General features: G+C 39.2%; 1 protein-coding gene across 2 annotated transcripts in view; it reads right to left on the bottom strand.

The window, feature by feature from the left end:
* Positions 1-425: 425 nt before the first annotated feature.
* LOC130425899 (serine/threonine-protein kinase/endoribonuclease IRE1-like) overlaps positions 426-24316 on the bottom strand; it is a 61899-nt gene continuing 38008 nt past the window's right edge. For both annotated transcript variants that reach the window (XM_056752329.1, XM_056752330.1), the window contains 9 exons: positions 21454-21544; positions 21183-21372; positions 11967-12066; positions 11052-11251; positions 10809-10956; positions 10587-10714; positions 3374-3497; positions 3159-3226; positions 426-2037 (listed from right to left, as the gene is read on the bottom strand). In XM_056752329.1, coding sequence (XP_056608307.1) covers positions 1798-2037; positions 3159-3226; positions 3374-3497; positions 10587-10714; positions 10809-10956; positions 11052-11251; positions 11967-12066; positions 21183-21372; positions 21454-21544 — 1289 coding nt within the window. In that variant the 3' untranslated portion in view covers positions 426-1797. The remainder of the gene's footprint in view (positions 2038-3158; positions 3227-3373; positions 3498-10586; positions 10715-10808; positions 10957-11051; positions 11252-11966; positions 12067-21182; positions 21373-21453; positions 21545-24316) is intronic.

Here is a 24316-nt window from a genome sequence, read left to right as displayed (position 1 = left end):
ATGTTGAAAGTCAAATGAAATACTGCTGCTGCTAATGTTGTTGATTTTATAGGCAATCTAAAACGTTAATATGACTACTTATTTAAAATGTATACGTTCATAGTTATAAAGAAAACCTGATCCACATTTGATAAAAACTACACAAAATATTTAGATGATTGAAATCGGTTTTTGTTTAACATAAACATATTTGTTTTGCAGTAATACAATGCACAATCAACACAATGGACTTTCCTTTTAGGTTTTAATACAAGTCTAAAAAGTGTTACTATCAAACAATCAATTTAATAATAGGCATGTCATTACACCTATAACATGCCTACTTGAAATAGTGACGTATGCTTGCTGTATAGATGTTGGGTTCTGGATATTTGGATTTTTTGTAAGAAATATTCTTTCATGACCTTGGTAAAAACACACATAGCTGGCATTGCACAATAGCAGCTTTTATTACACTACATGTAAAAAGGCATTATTGTATCTTAGTGCATGTTTCTTTAAAGTACTAAAATATATACACAAGGTTATAAAAACAATATTATAAAAGCTCTGTGGGGAATATGTAAATTCAACCGAATGTTTTTTATGTAAAATGCTATGTACAGTGAAACAAACTGCACTGGTGTGTTTCCCAACAACTGTTTCGAGTTTGAGACATTACAAACAAAAATGGTTTCAGTATTTACAAACATCCTTGAAATAAGACATTCAGTAAAATAACCCGAAATGAAACAATATCGTTATCCAGTACCGATAGAATTGAATTCTATTAAGTATTGCTGAAAATAAAGTTGGCCATAATATATAAAGTGAAGAACTGAGGTTATAAGCATAATGCAAGAAAAAAAGTTGTAATCATGAAAGTATACCCAGAGCTTTTAGAGAGCATACTATAAGACTTATAGTATAAGTAATGTCATACAGTTGATTCAGACATATTCAGCAGCAATAGCAAGAGGCAAAACCACAAACAACAGCCTCATTTTAGATTCAAGACACACGACAGAGTGTCATTAAAGGCACAATGGCCACTTCAATTATTTAAAAAAATATTCACAAAAAACACTACAGTAATTTCAACATGATGTAAAATCCAGAATTTACTTTTTAGTCTGGGTTTTGATTACAATTTGTGACTACATTCATTCATCATTATACGATCTTGCAAAATATTGAACTTAAAAAAAAAATGTCGATTGGACCTGGTTTGCTTTTTATGCTAAAAATTTATAAATATCAACAATATCTTTTGAAGAACGCTGTTATTTAAGTTTATCAGGACATCACAAGGGACAAGTCAAATATGTTAGAGCTTTCACAAAATTCCAACGCATAATGAGCATGCAGAAAACATTAATTGTTTTTGCAAGTCTGTAACTGAAGTGTGGAGCGTCAAACTGCACAGTAGAAATTCTTGTTCCCTTCAAGTGTTCAACATAAATATGTACTGTCTTCTAAATGTGTGCATCACAGGATATGTACTTCACAAAAGTCTTTTTAAATCAGCATTTTGTAAGCACATTGCGGATTCCATTTTCTTCCACATCATCTGCATCAAGAGACTCAGACTATCGGTCAACCGGAAAGCAGCTGTTGTGTAAAATTAGCACTAAAAGGCACTTGTGATGCTTTTACGGTGATGAAGTCTGGACCCTGCAGGCCTGGATCATATTCACACAAGAGCCAAATTATCCCAGGAATGTGTCATTTTATACATGTCCATCAGTAGAAATTGCTGGGACGGGCTGTATTTATTCTGTGGTGAGCTCAGTCGAGACTGTCACTTCAGAGAGTGTGTTAGGCAATGCTTGCAGTGGTGGGCAGAGTCTGTGGCACACTTGTTGGTGTGCTGGGTATAAGCAGCTCAGAGGTATGATAGTAGGGCAAAAAAGGTCTTTCGACAGCACATGAGCTCATGGCCAGATGTGTGTGCTGCAGAAGAAGAGGGAAGCGGGAGGTGAAATAGGAAACAAAGTTATCTGGAATAGATCCAAGCGTCTGCTGGACCTCCTGGGGTAACTCCCGGTAATGATGCTTCTGCAGGAGACACAAATAAAATAAAATGACAAAAAAATCGAATATAAAACTAATGAAACGTTTTTCTAAGGTCATAAGATCCAACATGACTCATTCACCGCCAACTTAATATTGAAACTCCAAAATAATTGTTAAATAATTTTTCGTAATAAATATTACCTTAGCGATCAAAGACTGTTTAAACATCTTATTAATTACTTATACAGCGCAATAGTCAATAGATAGAGAAAATACAACAGACTGGCATGGATTGTGATAGATCAAGTGCCAGCATCTGCCAAATGATATAAAAAGTCTTCCAAATGCATAAATGTGATTGATCTCATTTAATGGATAAACTCCATTATCTTACTGAATTTTTTTGTACACTCCTGGTACATTCCAATATTTAAAATAGGAATGAAGCTTTTGAAATTTTTTCTTTTGCGATGGACAATTTTGATATACAATGATGACAAAATGAGACTTGGACGAGTATACGTAATATGTAAAACTAATAGCGTCCTCTCCTGGACCAAAAGGACAAATTTTCAATAATGTAATGCAGAAGCTGTTAGGACGAGGCAATTCAAACTTTTTACATTTATTGATGGATTGTAGATCAACTTGTGTGCTTGTGTACATTTTTGGCTTCACAATTAAATAGTATGATCTATCATTATTTTATATACACAGTTGAGGTCAAAAGATTACACACCCTTTGCAGAATCTGGAAAATGCTGAGAAATTTAAATAAGTGGAATTTTGAAAAATTAAGGTTTATTTGTCATTCAGTCCTGCCCTGAACAAGTTATTTCACGAAAGAAACGTTAAAGTTCACACCAACATTAAGACTTTAATGTTAATGTTTACACTGTCTGGATCATTCCCTATCTCCCTTCTAGTGCACAATGCGTCAAATGCTTATTTTGTCAGCGATTAGAAGCATATTAGTTCATTGAAGTCCTTAAGGCTAACTTATTTTTTATAAAAGGAAAAAAATAATAATTTTGATTTCAATTTAAAGAAAGTAATTGTAGTCTATGGAAACTTTACATGGAGAAAAGTATGATATCACGCTGTTAATGCAGCAAACGCAAAGATTGTGGTGTCAACAAACAGATGTAATTTAGTAAACGTACCTTATTTCTCATAGCACGCAGAAGATCTCTGACTGATCCACCTTTATATGACCGAAATTTGCGTAGATCTGCAAATTTTGGTTGGCAGAACAAAAGTATTTAGGCCCTTTTCCAGAAAACTGGACAATCATGATGCAGCTTCATAATGTATAAACAGAAAAATCGAGAATTACACCAATAGAAAAACAACAATATGAAATTTCAGCAGTGCTTACCAGTCTGTAAGGGCACAGTAATATGATCCCTCCAATCACCTTTCACCACTACCCGCCCTCCCCTCTCCAGCTGCCTCACAATTGATCCATCTAACGGCTCCTTCTCAATTCTATCACTCACGTCCTATTAGACAAAAAATTCAAACATCAAAGCGTTTAGAACGAAGTCAAAAAAAGATTTAAATTAAATGCATGTGGAATTATAACAATTTACAGAAAAACTATGTTTTTTATACATATGACATATAAAAGGGCTGCTTAAAGGAGATTTTTAACCACTCAATTACTGACAGTTTAGTCCTTTAAGCGTATTTAAGTGTATTAACTGGTTGTTGTTAGGATGAGGATTTATTTCTTTGTACGCAAAGCCAGCATCAGATTACAGGATTTTTGGCCAGATTTTCCCCTCCCAAGAATCTTTGAAAGAATTGTGTCCAGAACCTTGATCGGGTTGACCTTGAGTACTACATAAATCAACAATCCGGCTTCAAGAAAGGACATTCTAGGAAGACCGAACTCTCATAAGGAAATAAACAAACAATAGTTCAATCAACATACTGGAAAAATTATTGCTGTTTTGTCGTGCCATTGTTTGGTGCTTGCACGGATCATGTGAAATGGAGCGCTCTGCATAAGAATGTGATCACATAACAATTTGATGCAGGAGAAACTGCCCCTTTCTTTACTTTCAAAAATTGGATATAATCCGAGAATATAAATTGGATAATTTAAAAGTAGACATTTCAAGCTTTCTTGTACATAAATGCTTCTTGGACATTTATGCTATGATTAGTATTTGCAGAGCTTTAAATCTGTTTTAATGACACGTTTCAGAAAGATACACAACAAGAGAGATGGCTGAAAGTACAGCCTGTATATGTCATTGTTTTACAAAAGCAAAACATTCTGTAGATAATGAGTAAACACAAATAAAAGTAGATCAATCACAGTTTTGAATCATGCATTAGTCTTATTTGTATGACCAAGATTACTGGCGTATTTAAGTGTAATTGTGCCCAATTTGGACATTTTCACTTAGGGGTGTACTCACTTTTGTTTCCAGCAGTCTAGACATTCATTTATTATGGCTGAAAAGAGAAATAAAGAAATAAAAATGGTATGATAACCCATGTGACACATTTGGACCCAGGGAGATGGTCTATATAGATAGAATTTTTTTGGCAGATAATTCGCAGCTTTATTTCTCTTTTCAGCCAGATGACCTCACCACCTCTGCCTGTATCTACTGTATCTACCTACTGCCTGCCCTCTTAAAATTTCTTCTTGGATGAAAGAGCATTACCTACAACTCAACCCTCTCCAAGACAGAACGCCTGGTCATACAGGTCTGGAGAGGTGAGACATCCAGATCTGTGTTTGAAGTTATTTTGAGGGGAGAGCAAATTTACACTATACAAGCTCTACACTCACTACTTTATATTGTAGTAAAGTGTCATTTCTTCAGTGTCACATGAAAAACTCACTTCTGTGAGATACTCGAAGTATTCTTTAAATACAGTACTGTTTTTTACTTTACCAAAGTAAATAGTCAGGTTTAGTACATGACTTATAATGTTTATACATTTTCTATAGCTAGATAGTACAAAATTCTGTAGTATATGTTAACAGAGTGTGATAATTACCATAATATTCTGCAGCTGTAATATAATAACATTTTCTATAGTAAATACTAGTATATTACAGTATTTTTTATGTGATGTGATCCAGGTGAATATGTTTTATTGACTAATGTAATACAATACAATTATAATTATATTGTTTATTTATTGTTTACATTACATAAAATTCATAAAGACAAATGTTTATAATCATATGCCCAGTCAGTAACAATGACATGTGCTTGTACAATGCTGTTTTGTAATCATTTATTTATTCAGTTACAGGTAACTTTAAGCTGCTGTTTGGTTATGAATGTGCTGCTTTTGCCGCTCACTGAATGGAAAAGACATTATTCCACCAACCTAAGGTTAAGGATTATCCAAAATGACCATCATCTCTAATGTTCTCAAGGAAAAAAGTCTGCAAACACCGCACCACCACGCCTGTGTGTATGTGTGAGCACGCGACGTGGGGGTCTGATTAAGTGACTGATGCATGCATTGCAGTATTAGATCCAGAAACAAAAATCTGTAGCCAATCAATCGGAGCATCCCTAAAAGAACCCATGTAAAACCCCTCCTGATTTCCCTTCATTAGCTGCCAGTTGCCCTCCGCGTCAAAGTTTAAATCTGGCCTTTAGAATGATAATGGCCCCTTTTCCTTAACTCACTGCTCCAGGTCTACATACCATCCCATAAACCTTTGGTTTGAAAATTAGCGACGCCTGCTTGTTCCATCAAAACCAGGAATAAAATCCCTTGAAAATCCCTTTACTCATTCGGTTCCCCTGTGGCGGAATGAATTGCCAGCTTCCACTTGAAGTGCAGCATTGTTCAAAACTTTCAAATACAACTCAAAACCTACCTACCAGATTTATTTGACTAACTAACAACTGTCTGTTTCATGTCTAATTTAAGAAAAAAATTATTATATATTGTTCATTCTCTCCCTTGCTTACTTCAGCTTAAATCCTCCTAGTACCATGGCCTTGTAAACTATCGGTACCGTTTAACATGTTGACAAATGGTTATATGCTCTCCTACTTGTAAATTGTTTTGGATAAAAGTGTCTGCCAAATTAATAATTTTTATATATAAAAAAAAAATGTAATAATGGCAAAACATACTATTTATAATCTACATTATTTATAAATGTAACTATTATATCTATTTACTACTATTTCTTTTTAACATGTTTTATGAACATTGAACTTGTTGTTCACAGCATTAGAGCAGCAAGGAGTGGTTTTACAAAACAAGTGTAAAACGCACGAAACGAGAGCGAGTCAACCGTGTTTAAGGGCAGCATTTGTTCTACAACATACTGCCCGATAGAGATGCGCGGATAAGTTAAAATGTCACCCGCATCTGCTGTTTCCTGCCCGCACGTATAATTTTCTCTGATAAAGATATATTCATATACAGCGGGGAAATTAAGTATTTGACACATCAGCATTTTTATCAGTAAGGGGATTTCTAAGTGGGCTATTAACACAAAACTTCCACCAGATATTGGAGCCAAATATTGAAGCCAAATATTGAATTCATACAAAGAAATCAGAAAATTAAGTATACAAGTTCAGTCACAATAAATAAAGTGAAATGACACAGGGAATAAGTATATAAGCAATTATCATCACTGGTCATAATCATTACAAAGAGCTAAGACCAAGCGCCTAAAAAGGTCTACACACGTAAATTTGAATGGCTTGTTTTCGCCTTGTTGTTTTGAGCATTAATCTACTTAGATGCTAGTAGATTTATAAACAAGCAACACATTAAACATGCTCCTTTTCGTAAATTTCGGGTGAGCTGGCTGAAACACTCCCCCAACGTTAGTGTAGGTTTCGGAAAGTTCCCTCACGTAACAACTTTTCTTAAAGGCCCCGCTTTATCCCTGTTTTCGAAGGTTTTGATTGTGTTTTTTGGGTGATTAACAATGGATGTTCATGTTTCTAGTATAAAAACCCTTTACATCAAGCACGTTATTCCCCTCAGTTCATATTGTCTGCGTTAACGTTATGTCATTTGGTGTAAGATTTATTTAGTTGGGCAAAGTGAGAGAGAGCCTGAAAGCATGTGCGTGAGGAAGAGCAAACCGGTGCTCATGATGGAGTAGACCACTGATACCAATGCGCTCTAGTGTTAGGCGAGGGACCATTTATGCTTGGACACCCAATTGCATCATTGAGGCAATGATATAGCCCCGCCCCCAAAATCCTGAAGACAGAATTGGTGAAAATCTGTTTAAGGTTTAACTCAACTATTCAGTACTACATAGTTCAAAGTAGGGCTGCAACTGACGATTATTTTAATAATCGATTAAGCTATTAATTATTTTTTCGATTAATCGATGAATCGGATAAAAACATAAACCAAGAAAAGCATTCATTTCCAACCCTTTATTCAAAAACAGAACTAAAATCTTTAGAAACTGCACAAACATGTTGCCCCTTGAACAACCCTGAGCTGTTATAATAATAATAAAATAAAAATGGACTAACACAACAAACATACACATGTATGTTTTATATCTGCCAAATATATAGACTTTTTTTTTAAATAAAAGTGCCACCTGAGCTACCAGAACAATAAATAATTTATAAAAAATAAAGAACAATACAAATCAGAAAATTGGCAGGATTTGTTTGAATGTCAGAACTTGTTCACTACACTAAACTGCAGACAGACACTAGCAGACGCACACACTTTTGAAGACGCACACACTCACAATCTCTCACACTGACACACACACACACTCTCTCTCAAATTCACTTGAAGCTTATTCATTAAATTATTACCATCATTGTAGTAAGTGCAAGCTTCATGTATACACCACATTTAAACACAGCTTAAGATGACCGAGTGCTATAAAACAACATTAAAATTAAATTAAAAAGTACAACACACACACATATATTTGTCAATAATAACCTATATGGGACAAAGCACAGAATATACACTGCAAAAATTGCTTTTCTAACTTAGTAGTTTTGTCCTGTTGTCAATTCAAATATCAAAAAAATCTTAAATCAATATACATTTACTAGACACATGAAATAGCATAAGAAATGATGTCTTGTTTTCTGAAAAAACACCTCAAAATGAAGTGATTGTTTGCTTAAAACAAGCAAAATTATCTGGCAATGGGGTACGAAAAATAATCTTAAAGAGATATAATTTCAAACAGAAGTTTTAAGCATCAATTAATTTTCTCATGCCATTTTTCTTGTCTTGTAATCTTGATTTTTTTAGATACTTGGACTGGAAACGAGAAATAAATTACTAAGTAGGAAAAGCTTTTTTTGCAGTGTAGCTATACATGACAACAGATTGATAAATTAATGGTTCTAAAAACTCTAGAGAAAAAAACGTGTTTTTATTCTTTCAATGCAAAGTGCAAAGTAACTATACCACCCCTGCTTTACTTCTGTTATTAACGAGCTAACGCTAATTTGTCAAGCTGGATAACGAGTAAACATCCGCACCAGGGACATTACGTGCCTCACTTCAAAACGGAACAAACGTATAATGACTTAACCTGCTGTTGAACTCCTCATCAAAGAGTCCAACATGTTTGCGTTTCAGGTGCTGGATCATTGCTGTGGTGCTTCTGTGCCATGTCGCTTTTGCATATTTTGCAGTTAACACACATTTTCTGTTTATTTAGTGTGAAATGCTCCCGCACATTGGATGACTTGGGTAGCGCGGATTTCTCTGCCTCCGCCATGTATCTTTCATCGTTTTTTATTTATTTTTGCTCCGCCCCGTCTATGAGGCGCCGAACTCTGCTAGCATCAGTGCGCGAGAGAGACCGAGTGTTTTCACTCCGCTCCGCGCTCAAATAAAGTTATACATTTATAATCAAACGTCTTCGTGTCGCGCGACACAACGAATCGATAATGAAATCTGTTGCCAACTCTTTTAGTAATCGATTTGTATCTATTAAATCGATTCGTTGTTGCAGCCCTAGTTCAAAGTCTTTAAAAAGTGTAAATTCCTTGAAATCTCTTAACACAGACTTATTTACAGTTTATTTGAAGTTAAAGAGTTTTTCGTTTTTTTACCTATACCCGGATCATCATTGAAAGCTAAGTTTTGTCGGTCCTTACGAAATTCAGGCAAAGTTGGGAGAAATGATGATCCGGGTATAGGTAAAAAAACAAGAACCTTATCTAAAATCTGAAAAGAACGCTGCAATGCCCCCTTATCATAACAAATCTTCATTCGCTCTTACACTGTACTCAGCAACTTCTTTGCAAACTCCCATACAGTATGTAGTCGCTTACGAAAGTCACTGATATGGTCCAACTGCCTTCTTAGTCTGTAAAAAGTGATTTTCACACAACAACTGTTCTTGCAAGATTTTTAAAGGACCTCACACCGAATGGCCGAAAATTAATTGAGATGGGGTAAAACCAAGTGAGGCTTGGGTTGTGTTACGGACGTCAAACAACAAAAGAGGAGTCTCCTCATCCCAGTTTTAGCACAATGTGATCACCATTATTTAACGCATATGTGTTTAATCCGCTTAAAAACAACAAGCCTAATCAAAAAAATTATAAATGACTGATTAATCAAAATTTAGAATTTACATGCCTGTCCAACAACCAAACAACTAGCCAACCTGGAAGAAGGGCTGGGAATCGATTCCAAAAAGAATCGATTCATCGATTCAAAAGGCATTGAGAATGGAGAGTTTGATTTCCAAAGGTTTTAAAAGAATCGACTCCTCTTTAAATGCCTTCATAAGCACAAGCCCCGCCCCTTAGCTGATGTCAACGGGCAACTAAATCATATTAGTTTCTTGTCTAAAAAACTTACAGACTAGAGAAAAAAACTGATGGATGAAGTCTAGAGCTGTGGAATGACATAAAATATTCTGCATGCATGAAAGCAAAAGCGTTGTTTGCACACACAATGCAGATATAATTACATGTATCTATTGATTTAACAAATCATATATGTACATTTGTCTTTTCAGACAGACTCTCTACCAATGAGCTCAGTATGTGTGTGAAGAGAATTACATAAAGCACAGTCTCACAACATTTAATTGGACATCTGTTTAAAGTTGTTAAAGCTGGACAGAACTCTATCAACACCAGTCTGCACTACTTGCATTTAACATTAAATGAGAAGATTAGAAAGAGCAATAGCTAAAAACGTGTATGAATCTATTAGTTACTAAAGAGACATAGAGCTACTTATTACCTGACCTCTAGAGAACTGTCTGTCATTTAAACAGTATTCTTACATATTTTTAATACAATTTACTGATTGTCAATCTGTCTATCTCTATTCTATACTAGTATTTTTGTGTACACTGCTGAATAACTTTAAAATTAGTTAATAGTAATTTGACCTGTGCTTTACTTTGAAAACGGCAGGTAAATTAGATTATTAATGATAAATTATTATTAATGATAGATTGGAATTGCTGTTATAGAAACAATAAACAATTAATAAATATAAAAAGTAACACTTAAAAAATGTTAAAATTTTTAATGTAATACAATTTTCTAATAATAAATAAAAACCTGAAGTAAACCAAGGAATTGAGCAGGAATCACATCAGAATCGATCAGCCCTACCTGGAAGAACTGCAGCTGTTTTTCCAGACCCCAGAAGAAGGGATGTTTCATTACTCTCTCGGCTGATGGCCTCTTCTCTGGGTCCATACTCAACATTTTTTCGATCAGGTTTCGGGCCACAATGTCCTCTGCACAAGACAATATGCAATCCTACAATTACATGTCTTGTCCCAGATCAAACAGTTGTGCTTTTGATTCAGAATGGTTGTGTGGTGGTGCTACCATGTGTGTTGTGCTGTAAGTGATCCAGAGAGTATGCTCCTAACAGAATGCTTGCTTGCCGCTGCAAGGACTTTCCAAAGGGGTGATGTCCCTCAGATACCACATAGTAAAACACACAGCCTGCAGAGAAGATGTCTACCATGCATGTCTGCAATATTGAAGAGAAGTATAACTGTGAGCATGGAGTATATGTGTCATGACAAAACAATAAATCTGAAAGCCAGTATGTATTTAATCTCTTACGGGGTTTTGCTTAGCATCTTCAATGAGCACTTCAGGGGCAATCCAGCCCTCAGTGCCAGGGACCCCTGACCTCCGGCTGAAACTGTGTCTACCCACTGCTAGCTTCTTACACAGGCCGAAGTCCGAGATCATGGCCTTTACTCGGCCATGTGAGTTTGGCATTGATACCAAAATGTTGTGTGGCTTTAGATCTCTGTGAACTATCAATGCATGAGAGACCAAGTGTCAATAGACACGTTTACATGCAACCAAATAATCCACTTGTAATCGGATAGATGGCTCAATCGGGTTGAAAAGCCTCCATTTAAACACCTTCATCAATCCTATTGAGGTCAATACGATTGAAAATACGATCGGATTGAAACGGGCGGTGTGACTAAAAGCAATCCGAACAAGAGAAGAAAATTAGGCATGTTAACGATTGAATCAGAGTATTTTCTTTTCAAATTGTATTTAAAAATACCTTGTGGATATGTGCAGTGCAGTGCTGCGTATGTCTTAGTCATTTTATGTTTAAGTCAAATGTTAAAAAAACATTCAACTAACCACCAGAGCCTGTTTTATCCATTCAGAGGCAAACTCATATTTAATGGTAATGGGAAAACGGGCTATATATTCTAGCCATTGGACTAGATATATTAAGCGAATTTGGCAACCCTGGCTGTGCGATTGCGCAGAAGTTTTGTTTGGAATATATTTCATGTACATGTAAACAAGTTTTTGAAGCCTATTGCAGAATTTAGGGGACATTAAACAGAACTAAAATGATCTGCAATCAGATTGAATTCATTCGGATAGACAAAAATGGGTGCACGTAAACATAGCCATTGACAAAATATTAAAATATATGCATGCATAAACACTCATCTTTCAGCAAGAATAACGCTTTATTAATTTATTATTTATAATGGTTACCTATATTAAGGGAATGTAAATGGGCCAGTCCAGACATTGTCTGCTCCAGCAGTGTCACAGGCTCCAAACCGTAGCGGTTAAAATCCTTTCGCTCAACATACTTAAACAAAAAAGAAAGTTACAAACTAAATGATATTGTAATAAACACTATTAAAGGATTGTAAAGGGAAGACAATACAATGATATTATTATTAACTCATTCACCGCCAGCCTCTTTAAAAAAATTGCCAGCCTACGCCAGCGTTTTTTTACATTTTCACCCAAATTTAACGTCTCCCAGTAAATTTTCTGTAAAGAATATATGGACAAACAATATGTCAAATGAAAGAACGGAGTCTCAGCTTTCAAACAAAAGAACCGTATTCTTCTATCTTCATTTTTTGTTTTTATCACTCCGTAGATGGGGGTAGGTTTCTTCAAAAATGCATCATTTTGATTAAAAAGCTAAGATAATTAACATTTTTTGTCAAAGATTCCGCCCAGATAACACTCAGAACAATCATTAAAAACCGCTAAAACATATACGTTCTAGGTTCTGGGATTCTGTACTTTCCCTAAGATGTGTAATAGCGCCACCTGCTGTAAAACAGTACCAACAACGATTGCCGTAAAAACTCGTCTTTGGCGGGACACATCTTTTTTTAAATTACGAGATAACTCGTCAATGGCGGTGAAAGAGTTAAAGTGGAATTGCAACATCCAGTCAAGATAACATTATTTGTTTAAGGGGTTTCCACTCCAATCAAAAATAATATAAGAAATCAGATAAATTTTACCTTTTAATGAATAAAGAAGTCTTATGGGTTTTGTAGCAAGGTCGCCGCCATCTTGCAGTTACGCTGACCGTGACTTAACGGGGTTGGTTGCCTTGCCTGACTTCATCAGACACAATGGGAGAGACACTTACAGTGAAGGACATATCGAGAAAAAAAACGACGAAGACTGTGAAACATGGAAACTTTAAAGCCAAGGGGCATCAGAAGAAAAAAAAAAGAGCACTAACATTGCTCCTATAAAATGAGATTCACTGTGTTAATGCAACAGACAGCGGCACTGAAAGCGCCCTCGGATAAGCACTGAGCAGCAGAGCATGTGTGCAGAGTAGAGAGGCGTGCCACTCGTCTGCACGTTAACACAGACCACACATTCACGTATGCTCCATATAAGCACACAGACGCACAATGACCAAGTGAACACCCGCCTCATTGCTCCGCACATAAACCGTTCATGCTCATCGGTAAAAGCAAGTAACAGTAACGGTTTCAGATATTTAACCGCTCACTTCATAACATATTTGTGCCATGTTTTTTTTGTTAAAGTTGCTAATAGGGAGACGAGCTGGATAACACACAGCCACGCAATTCATTTGACTTACATTATGTGTTTATTCATGTCTTTCCTCCCCCGCATCAGCTTCAATTTATAGCGCATCGGTTTTATTCCATTACACAAATGCCTGAACGCTAAATTGTGCCACCTATATTTTAAACACATCAGCAATATACCAAACTGTTTCTTGCACACTTTATTGTGTATATAGTATAGTGTTATCAGCGCTCAGTTGATGCATCATCGAACCGCTATTCCTGCCTGTCTGGCGAAATATACGACAGGGTCTTAATCAAAACTTACAAATGAAATGGTTAAATGTCTTTAAAGTATACCTGTTATGCTTCAATTAAAGTAATTCATTTAAATGTGAAATTTAATGCATTTATTTAAATATTTCTAGGATAGTAAGCTTCTATAAAAGAAAATAACACTTTTTCTAAATATAAATATTTCCTCTGATGCCCCATGGGTTTAAAATTTAAATGTTTCACTGTCTCAGTCTTGATCTTTCCTTACTTGTCCTTTGTTACAATGTCCTGCATTTAAAAGTGTCTCTCCCATTGTGTCTGATGATCTCGGGCAAGGAAACCAAGCCCATGACATCACCTTCATCAGTAATGCACGACTGCAGATTCTTGCTACAAAACCTATAACAAGGCATATTTTTACATTTTAAATGGTAACAATAATCTTGCTTTACTATACGTTTTTCATTGGAGTGGAAATCCCTTTAATAAATAATGTTAACTTGACCATATGCTTCATTTCCGCTTTAATGGGATAGTACACCCAAAAAATATTTTTTCACCCTCCAGTTGTTACAAACCAGTATACATTTGTTCCGTCTATTAAACACGGAGAAAGATATTTGGTAGAATGTTAGCAATTTTAAATTCTGGTACATCATTCATGTGCTATATAAATAATTTGAGGACATTCACTACCATGGCAAATAAATACTGCATATTTTTGTTCGATTTAACCTAAAATGAGAGGTTTTGGAGATTTTAGAAAAGAGAACAGTTCTGATGGATGTTTGACAACCCTTTAAATTTGTCCTATTATGGTAAATCAATGGTCTAGATCAGCGATTCTCAACCTTGGTTCTCGCGCCCCACCGCTCTGCATGTTTTTTGTATCTCTCTTGTTTAACACACCTGATTCAAATCTCTAGCTCATTAGAAGAGAGCTCAATTAATGAACCGCTTTCCGATCGACGTGTTCACTGAACTGTGTTCATTGCTCTCTAATCCCTGCACACAGGAAATTGGCTGACGTTAATTTAAGAACACAAATTTGCGCAACACTACTGCCTGCAGCGTCTTCACACAGACAAAACCTATCACGGAAGATTGAAGGGTTATTTAACCGTAATCTTGAGATTTGTGCAACATTATGCCCATTTCGAACTGGAATTATGGCAGAATATCTAGTGATGTTTACTTCGCAGGGCTCTTGCGGGCGTATTGAACAAACCTCCGAAGCGGTAGGAGAAGCATAGAAAATATGCAGAGCGAGGGGGCGCGAGGACCAGGATTGAGAACCGCTGGTCTAGATCAAAGTTAAAAATTGCTAACATTCTTCCAAATATCTTCCTTCCTGTTCATCAGAACAATGAAATTAATACCGTATTGGAACAACTTAAGGGTGAGTAAATGATGACAGGATTTTTATTTTGGGGTGAACTATGCCCTTTAAATTTGCGTTACACTGTAACTGGTTGACATAAAAACGTCTTGGTTACGTGTGTAACCTCAGTTCCCTGATGGAGGGAACGAGACGTTCTGTTGAGAACGACAGATGGGGTTCGCCCTTGAGAACCAATCAACTCTGACTACTATAGAAAAGGCCAATGAAATTTGGTGAATAAAATTTGCATGCCGGTCTCCTCCCCCGGATGTCCGGTATAAAAGGAAGCCGGCGTGCAGCATTCATTTACCTCTTATTCTGAAGACCCTGAGAGCCTCTCACGACTGCAGCAGAATACGATACGTGTTTGTGGCATAAGGGACCCAACGTCTCGTTCCCTCCATCAGGGAACTGAGGTTACATACGTAACCAAGACGTTCCCTTTCTGTCGGTCTCTCGACATGTCGCCACGTAGGACGTGGGCTGACACCGGGTTTACACGAAGGTGTTTGGGCGTAGCCCAACCCGCAGCTCAACAGATGTCTGCTAGGGAGGCGCTTCTGGCCAGTGCCCAGGAGGTGGCTATACCCCATGCGGAGTGAGCCCTCACTGCCAATGGGCATGGGAGATTCTGAGATCGGAATGCTGTCGTAACGGCATCCACGACCCAGTGCGCCAGCCTCTGCTTGGAGACAGCCTTCCCCTTCTGCTGTCCTCCAATAAAGACACGGAGCTGGTCAGAGCTTCTGAGCTCTGCGTGCGGTCCGGGTAGAGGCGAAATGCATGCGCTGGATACAACACGAATCGGGATGGGTCTGCGATGGGGAGCGCCTGCAAGTTCACCACTTTGCCTCGGAAGGGAGTAGTGGGAACTTTTTGGGCACGCATTCGGGCCTGGGTCTCAAGATAACGTGAGAGTTTCCAGGGCCGAATTCAAGGCAATCCGAGGGCACGGAGGATGCTCGGAGGTCCCCTATCCTCTTGAAGGAAGCGAGCGCCATCAGGAGGGCCGTCTTACTCGGGTGAGGAAGATCGGAACCTCAGAGGGGCTCTTGGGGGGACCAGATTCCCCCCAGGACCACTTTAGGGTCCCACGAGGGTATGGAGTGGAGATGAGGCCGCCCTCTCCCGCCTCTTAGGAACCTGGTGACCAGGTCGTGTCATCCTAGAAACTTTCCATCAACTGAGTCGTGATTAGTGGCGATAGCGACTACATACACATTCAGTGTGGAGGGGAGATGTTAGTCTCCAGTCTCGTAAGAAGGACAACACAATCCTGATCGAGCACCTCAGTAGGTCTTAATCGTTGAGAGAGACACCAGGACGAGAAGAGGCACCATCTAGAGGCGTGTAACCGTCTAGTAGATGGGGCCCAGCCTGGGTGATGGTCTCCGCAATACAGGGAGTGTAGCCAACTCAGGATCTTCTCCCGCGGTCAGCTGTGCGCAAGGATATCCGTGCCTCGGACAGGGAATACCAAAGCGGGCAAATGGTGGTGTTGCGGGAGGCGAACAGGTTTACCTGGGCCTACCCGAACAGCATCCAAATGAGCTGGACTGTGCGGGGGTAGAGTCGGCTGTCTAGTTCAGTTTGCCCGGGGTGTGTGTGGCCCGCAGGGAACGGGTCACATGTTGACTCCACCAGAGGAAGCGTCGAGCAAGTTGTGTTAGCTGCTGTGAGCGAACGCCACCCTGACGATCTAATGTAAGCTACAGCTATAGTGCTGTTCTCGGACCAGCACGTGCTTGTCCCGCACGAGAGGCCACAGGCTGCTCAGTGCAAGTAGCACAGTTTTCGTTACCAACAACCCACCCTGCGAGACGGATGCACCAAGAAAGAAGACTTTCTCGGTGTCATTCATCTGCGCAAGGTTCAGCCGGGAGTGTCTCTCCTGGACAGCTACCGTGGTCATCGTCTGATCCAGGGCCCTTGCCGCCACCTTGGTCGCCCGTAGAGCGCCGTCAGTGGCAGCACGGAGATCCTGCATTATACCCAGGTCGGCCTTACCCTCTTTCAGGCTCTCTCAACGCCCTGGCCCGGCGGACCTGCAGGATGGCCAGGGCGTAGAGAGAGGAGGCAGCCTGGCCCGCGGCAGCGCAAGGCTTCCGCACCAGTGATGCCAAAGTCCCACACGCCTTGGACGTTAGGCATGGCCAGTCGGGATCTCGACGTAGCCTTTGGCTGCCCCACCATCGAGGGAAGTGAGGAGCTGGTTTGACTGGAGCGGGCCGTGAGTGGAGCGCTCCAAGTTTTACACAGCTCCTCACCACTTTCCGACCCCAGGAACCACGTATCCCCGGGTTAGCATGGTTGACATCACTTCTGCTTCCTCCTGAGCTCGACCCTCCTGGGGGGGACTCGGATTCGTCAGAGTCGGATGCCAGTCTCCCTCCGATGCTGCGAGCGACGTTCAAAAGAGCGAATTGGGGAACGTTCAAAAGTGCGAATCGGGGTGCGATCGGCCAGTGAGCACTTGGCTGGCTGGTTTACGTACGCAGAGGTCACACATCACTAATGCTGCTAATACAGGCAAACTTCGAGGCTGTAGCCACCGATATCACGCCCCGGGTAGCAGACGAAATGGTGGCTGGTTCCCGTAGGAAGACAGCCACCCGTGACCGCAACTTCTGAATGACAATCTGCCCGCAGTGCGGGCAAAATGTGTCAACGAACGCTACTTCAGCGTGCTGGACGCTCAGACACCTAACGCAGCGATCCTGTCCATCCCCCTCCTCGATGAGGGTGCCGCACCCAAGAGAACAGCGGGACATGCTGCGCTGGAGAATGCTCAGTCCTGAAAAGGGCCTTTTTTAAAAAAATCTCTAACACCTCTGGAACCGCCGAGACGCCCAGGGGAAGGTCGCTGCAGGTAGGGAGGATCCGCTGCTCTACGTTGTAGATTCGCCAATGTAGAAGAAGAATTCGTTGAATTATTTTTGTTCGTAGTCATGAGCGAAGGCTCTGAAGAACAAAAGGTAAATGAATGTTGCAAGCCGGCTTCCTTTTATACCAGACGTCCGGGGGCGGAGACCGGCATGCAAATTTCATTCGCCAAATTTTATTGGCCTTTTCTATAGTAGTCAGAGTTGATTGGTTCTCAAGGGCAAACCCCTTCTGTCGTTCTCGACACAATGTCGAGAGACCGACAGAAAGGGAAATAACTTTAAACAAACAAACAAACAAACATGCACAATTCTGTTAAGAAGAGAAAATGTGAATTATTGCTAAATTATAAGAGTTAAAATATAAACAACATGAACATGGAATTCAAATGGAATATTTTTATTTTTCATTTTCCTTACATGTTTTCACATTATGGAAAAAATATATATATTTGGAAGTCCTATTTATCTACAGATCTGGCCATTAAAAATCGAGAACACGATTCTTCCACCATTTATATAGGCTATTGACGCGAAAAGACCGTTAGGCAGCAGTATTTGCCATGTTTTTCCGATGCACGATCTCACAGCATGCCATTGTCTAGTTTAGTCATATAAAATAATTTCCCAAAAAATTAATTGTTGACAGTGAAAATGCTGGGTGGCTATTGTAACAGAGACCAGTGAGATAGAGAGCTGCGGAAGTAAACCTGCCTCCCTGACTTCCACTCCAACGACAGACGCTTAGCCTCCTCGTAAGAGCATTCGTCTCACATGCTGGACTGATGCTAGTTTGAGAGCGGGTGAAGTAGGACTTATTAGTCGTTTTAGCCTAACTAGCCACAATATCAAGCCCTGTTTATAGGTATAAGTTGATCATTAGTTAACTTTATTAGTCATTATATTTATTAAAGTTGAATGATCTATAGCATTTATAGGTAATATTACCACCACCACAGACCACACTAATTTTCAAACCCTGTCTATGGCCATGAAAGGGCTAACCTTGGCTAATACTGGAATCATGAGGATTCAAGTGTAAAAACCTTTTATGTAGTCTATGGTTAAAACTTCCCAAATTAACTACATGTTGGTACATGTTGGTTAGTTAATGTATTAATTAACACCTGAAAGTAAAACTTACCAAATTGGAAACGTAATAAAGAACATTGAGTTCTTCGGAATATTTGTAATGAGCAGCTGAATTCCGTAGTGGTCCTCCGATTACACATTTGACCATTTGTATGGAGAGTGGGGCATTCACATAAACAGTAGAGTTAGAGCAAGTATTTGAAGCTCATAATTAAATAATAAATGTGAGGGAAACGACAAAAAGGATCTACTTTAAAAAAAAAAAAAAAAAACCTTCCACAAGACTGGCTACAGTCCTGATAAATTACACAACAAGTGCTTCGAATAATAGTCTTTTGGAACTTAAACAAAAGCGCAGCAAACCGTTCTCGCTACTCTTTCCCCTCTGGCCCCGCTGAATCTAGGTAAAGTTTTTTCTCTCATCAAGTAAACCTTTATTTAATGTAGATTTAAGACTAATCTTTGTTGGTGTAACCCACTCTTAATCTTTAGGTGTCCTCACATTCTTTGTTCTAACGGCTTCACAACATGCCACACTGACAGGTAAGGTTGGGTGTTGGGCCTGTATCTGCCCAGGTGTCAATCACTTCATGACTATTGACACAAAGTTAAGAACAAGTTCAATCTCTATCTTTTTTCTATGTGAATATATGGGCAGAATTGGTTTAAAACTTTTTTGTAACTAGCGGTTTATGACGCATTTTAATGCGCATCAAAGACTTCATTTTAAGTTTGTTTTGTTTAGATAGTCTTGCTTCTATTGCAAAATGTAAAAAAAAAAATAAAAAAAAAATTACAGTCTGTACATGGCGATTGTATCCTATAGTTTTAAATACAAATGGAAATGCAGCAAAACAGAATAACGCATTTGAACTCACTTGCATAGGCTCAACACTCTAGTGATTATGATGTTACTATTATTTAACATGTTCTTGTTGAGGAAATGCAAGCATTATGCTCTTAGGAAAGTCGGTTCAATGTTTGTGAACAATAACTCTGTCTGAGGAATCTGTGCAAACTCTGCAAAGACACCACTCTGCAAGGAAGTTTTTTTGCGATAAACATTAATCATAGAAACTTCAAAGTTCTGTGAATCTAGAAGCGGAGACATTCTCATCTCTGTTTTATTCTGTGTGCTCAAGATGCATTCACCGCATTTACAGCTCCTTCTGCAATCAAATAATGTCAATCCGTCTTTGATGCATTGAAATTTAAATATAAAAATATTCATATTCATAATTTAATTAATTTAGTAATTGTTAACATAACTGTATGGAGCTTTTGATCATTATACTTTTCCATTTTATGTCTGCATTCTGTTCTTCCAACCGCGTTTTCCACATCGCGGCAATAAGAAACCATTACAGTATGGTTTTGAATGGCTCCAGTGAAATTATTATAATGCCACTTTGACATGATATAGTTTTCGTAAAACCTTGCATTTTCTTAACTTTAGCTTACGCAGAAGCTAAAAGTAGAACCTTACTTGCCTTGTAACATACTGACCTGATTTTTGCTCACAAAATTCAATAATATGGTCTGCTTTAACAGAGCGGTAGTAAACAAATTGTTTAAAACGATTGATACAAAAATCATAAGGGTGTTTATGCCCAAAAAAAGACGACCAAAATCACCGTTAAGGAAGTCTGGTTCCGGTATTTTTTTGCCTAAATAATAAAGTGTAGTGTCAATAAAATCATTAATTTCTTGTGTTTATCATAAAGTCATAATACAATTTTGAATACTACATCTCAAAGGTAGGATTATGATATGCCATTTACAGCAATACACACAAATAACATATTTTTGTCATTTTTATGGCTATAAAAATTTTGACGCCTTAAATCTTATAATTTAAACTGGGAAATCAAAGGCGGGGTCACAATTACTAAAAGAAATGTACTACAGATTAAATTTAAAAATCCAATTAAAAAACAAAAATATTATAATGAACTTCAGGTTCACATGTTATTTTAGATCCAGCTAAATAACTAAGCGGGCCTAAAACAAGTGGATGTGCTATCAGGTGGATCATCTGGGAAGTGTAACAGTTTTTTTATTCTATCAAACGAGTCAGACCAGTCTGCACGATCAACTTCTGGATCCTGCATGAAAAAAACATGCATTTTTAAAGGCCAGATCTGTAGGTATGCTGCATAATGGAAACATTCTGCAAAGAATCCTAATGGATCATAATGGATAATGTGCTCTTGAAGCGTTTAAAGATGGGATTGTGTTACCATATCAATGCCATTCAAGTAGACTGCTGTGTCTCTCATACCTCTTGAAGTGTGGCGCTGCAGAGCTCTATAGCGATATACTGAAACTGCCTGTCTCTCTCCGTGCAGAAGTATCGAATCACATTGGGATGCTCGTCTGACTCCCGCAGCAGCTGAACCTCTCGATCTGCAAAGCTGAAGCATTCTGGGAGAATTCTCTTTACAGCCACTGGACGGTTGTCAAACTGACCCCTGAACACATAAAGAGAAGCCTTAAGTGACAACGAAATTGAATAATGCCAGAAATTAAACAAGTCATTCTTTGTCACCTGCCTGTACACAATAGTTCCCTCAGCACCATGTCCAAGAACATCTTTGGGATTAAACGTGATGTTCACAATACTGACAGTGTTGCACTCCTCTTCTGAAAATAAAAACAACAATATAAATAATTTTTTTTCGATTAATCGATGAATCGGATAAAAACATAAACCAAGAAAAGCATTCATTTCCAACCCTTTAGTCAAAAACAGAACTAAAATCTTTAGAAACTGCACAAACATGTTGCTCCTTGAACATCCCTTTGCTGTTATAATAATAATGAAATAAAAATGGACTAACACAAAAAACATACACATGTATGTTTTACATCTGCCAAATATATAGGCTTTTTTTAAATAAAAGTGCCACCTGAGCTGCCAGAACAACAAATGATTTATAAAAAATAAAGAACAATACAAATCAGAAAATTGGCAGGATTTGTTTGAATGTCAGAACTTGTTCTCTACACTAAACTGCAGACAGACACTCGCAGATGCACACACTCGCAGACGCACACACTTTTGCAGACGCACACACTCACAATCTCTCACAATGACACACACACACACACACACTCTCTCTCTCTCAAATTCACTTGAAGTTTATTCATTAAATTATTACCATCATTGTAGTAAGTGCAAGCTTCATGTATACACCACATTTAAACACAGCTTAAGATGACCGAGTGCTATAAAAGAACATTAAAATTAAATTAAAAAGTACAACACACACACATATATTTGTCAATAATAACCTATATGGGACAAAGCACAGAATATACACTGCAAAAATTGCTTTTCTAACTTAGTAGTTTTGTCCTGTTGTCAGTTCAAATATCAAAAAAATCTTATATCAAGATACATTTACTAGACACATGAAATAGCATAAGAAATGATGTCTTGTTTTCTGAAAAAACACCTCAAAATGAAGTGATTGTTTGCTTAAAACAAGCAAAAGTATCTGCCAATGGGGTACGAAAAAGAATCTTAATGAGATATAATTTCAAACAGAAGTTTTAAGCATCAATTAATTTTCTCATGCCATTTTTCTTGTCTTGAAATCTTGATTTTTTTTTTAGATACTTGGACTGGAAACGAGAAATAAATTACTAAGTAGGAAAAGCTTTTTTTGCAGTGTAGCTATACATGACAACAGATTGATAAATGAATGGTTCAAAAAAGGCTAGAGAAAAAAAACGTGTTTTTATTCTTTCAATGCAAAGTGCAAAGTAACTATACCACCCCTGCTTTACTTCTGTTATTAACGAGCTAACGCTAATTTGTCAAGCTTGTCAAGCTGGATAACAAGTAAACATCCGCACCAGGGACATTACGTTCCTCACTTCAAAACTGAACAAACGTATGATTCTGTAATGACTTAACCTGCTGTTGAACTCCTCATCAAAGAGTCCAACATGTTTGCGTTTCAGGTGCTGGATCATTGCCGTGGTGCTCCCGTGCCATGTCGCTTTTGCATATTTTGCAGTTAACACACTGTAGCGAGGAAGGCGTGGCGAGAGCCGGTGGTGTGAGTGATATTGGCTATCAACTGTGCGCACACCGGCATTTCTGACAGTGGAGATCGGAAGCATAAAAGAACGAGCTGACAGAAGGTACGACGAGAGAGGACCGGGCCCGAACATGTTTGTATTTGTATTTGCGTTATGTTCGCCGGCGGTCGGCCGTGAGGGGCCGCCGGCTATTATTACTTTATTAAATGTTTGTTTAAATGTTTGCCGGTTCCGGCCTCCTTCCTTCCATGTCTGAATCTTATTACATTGGTGCCGAAACCCCGGAGGACGGAGAGACATGCTGTCGGAGAGCTCTCGCTGCTGAGGGACATCGCGGTGCTGAGGAATTCGGGCAGCGAGGACGAGGGAAGTCCGCGAGCGGCTGCCTGAGGCGGTGGTGCTGGAACACGTATTCGGATGGGACGGACGGCTCGCTGACGTGCTCCTGGGTCAAGGTGGGCTGGCTGCCATCCAGGAGGGAGCGAATGAGACGTTGCCTTTGGCCAGAGCCTGCTGCCGTCCGCCGTGAACAGGCTAAGCAGGAAAGGGGAGATTCATTGCTGGCTGCCCTCAGCTGGAGGAGCCATCACAGGCCGCCAGAGGGCGGAGGATCAAGGCGTCCACCGAGCGTCCAGTACCACCACATGGCACTGCGAGGAAGAGCCTTTCGGCTGGCTGAGGACCGAGCGGCAGCATGTCGGGGAACCGGACCAGATTGTTTTTTGTTTTTTTTTCCTCTCTCCCCTCTCTCGTCCCTGTCGCTCCTGGTGCTTTCGTCTCCGTTCTCTCATCTCGTCGGTGCATACCTCCAGGGGCGGCGGACGCCGAGACTGGCTCACCGGGGGGGGAGTAAGCACAGTCTCGGTGGTACCCCCTGGCCTGTGAAGGGCGATGGGGGTATGTAGCGAGGAAGGCGTGGCGAGAGCTGTCAGACAAAGGGGCGGGGCCGGTGGCGTGAGTGATAATGGCTATCAGCTGTGCGCACACCGGCTCCGCATTTCTGATGGTGGAGATCGGAAGCATAAAAGAACGAGCTGACAGAAGGTACGACGAGAGAGGACCGGGCCCGAACGTGTTTGTATTTGTATTGGTATTTGTGTTATGTTCGCCGGCGGTCGGCCGTGAGGGGCCGCCGGCTATTATTACTTTATTAAATGTTTGTTTAAATGTTTGCCGGTTCCCGCCTCCTTCCTTCCATATCTTGAGACGTATTACACACACATTTTCTGTTTATTTAGTGTGAAATGCTCCCGGATGACTTGGGTCGCGCAGATTTCTCTGCCTCCGCCATGTATCTTTTTTTTTTTTTGCTCCGCTCCGCCCCGTCTATGAGGCGCCGAACTCTGCTAGCATCAGTGCGCGAGA

This window comes from Triplophysa dalaica, chromosome 7 (genome assembly GCF_015846415.1).
Source record: "Triplophysa dalaica isolate WHDGS20190420 chromosome 7, ASM1584641v1, whole genome shotgun sequence".
NCBI classification, from domain to species: Eukaryota; Metazoa; Chordata; class Actinopteri; order Cypriniformes; family Nemacheilidae; genus Triplophysa; species Triplophysa dalaica.
The sequence above is the reverse complement of the archived record's forward strand: the minus strand, read 5'-3'. Positions and strand labels throughout refer to the sequence as shown.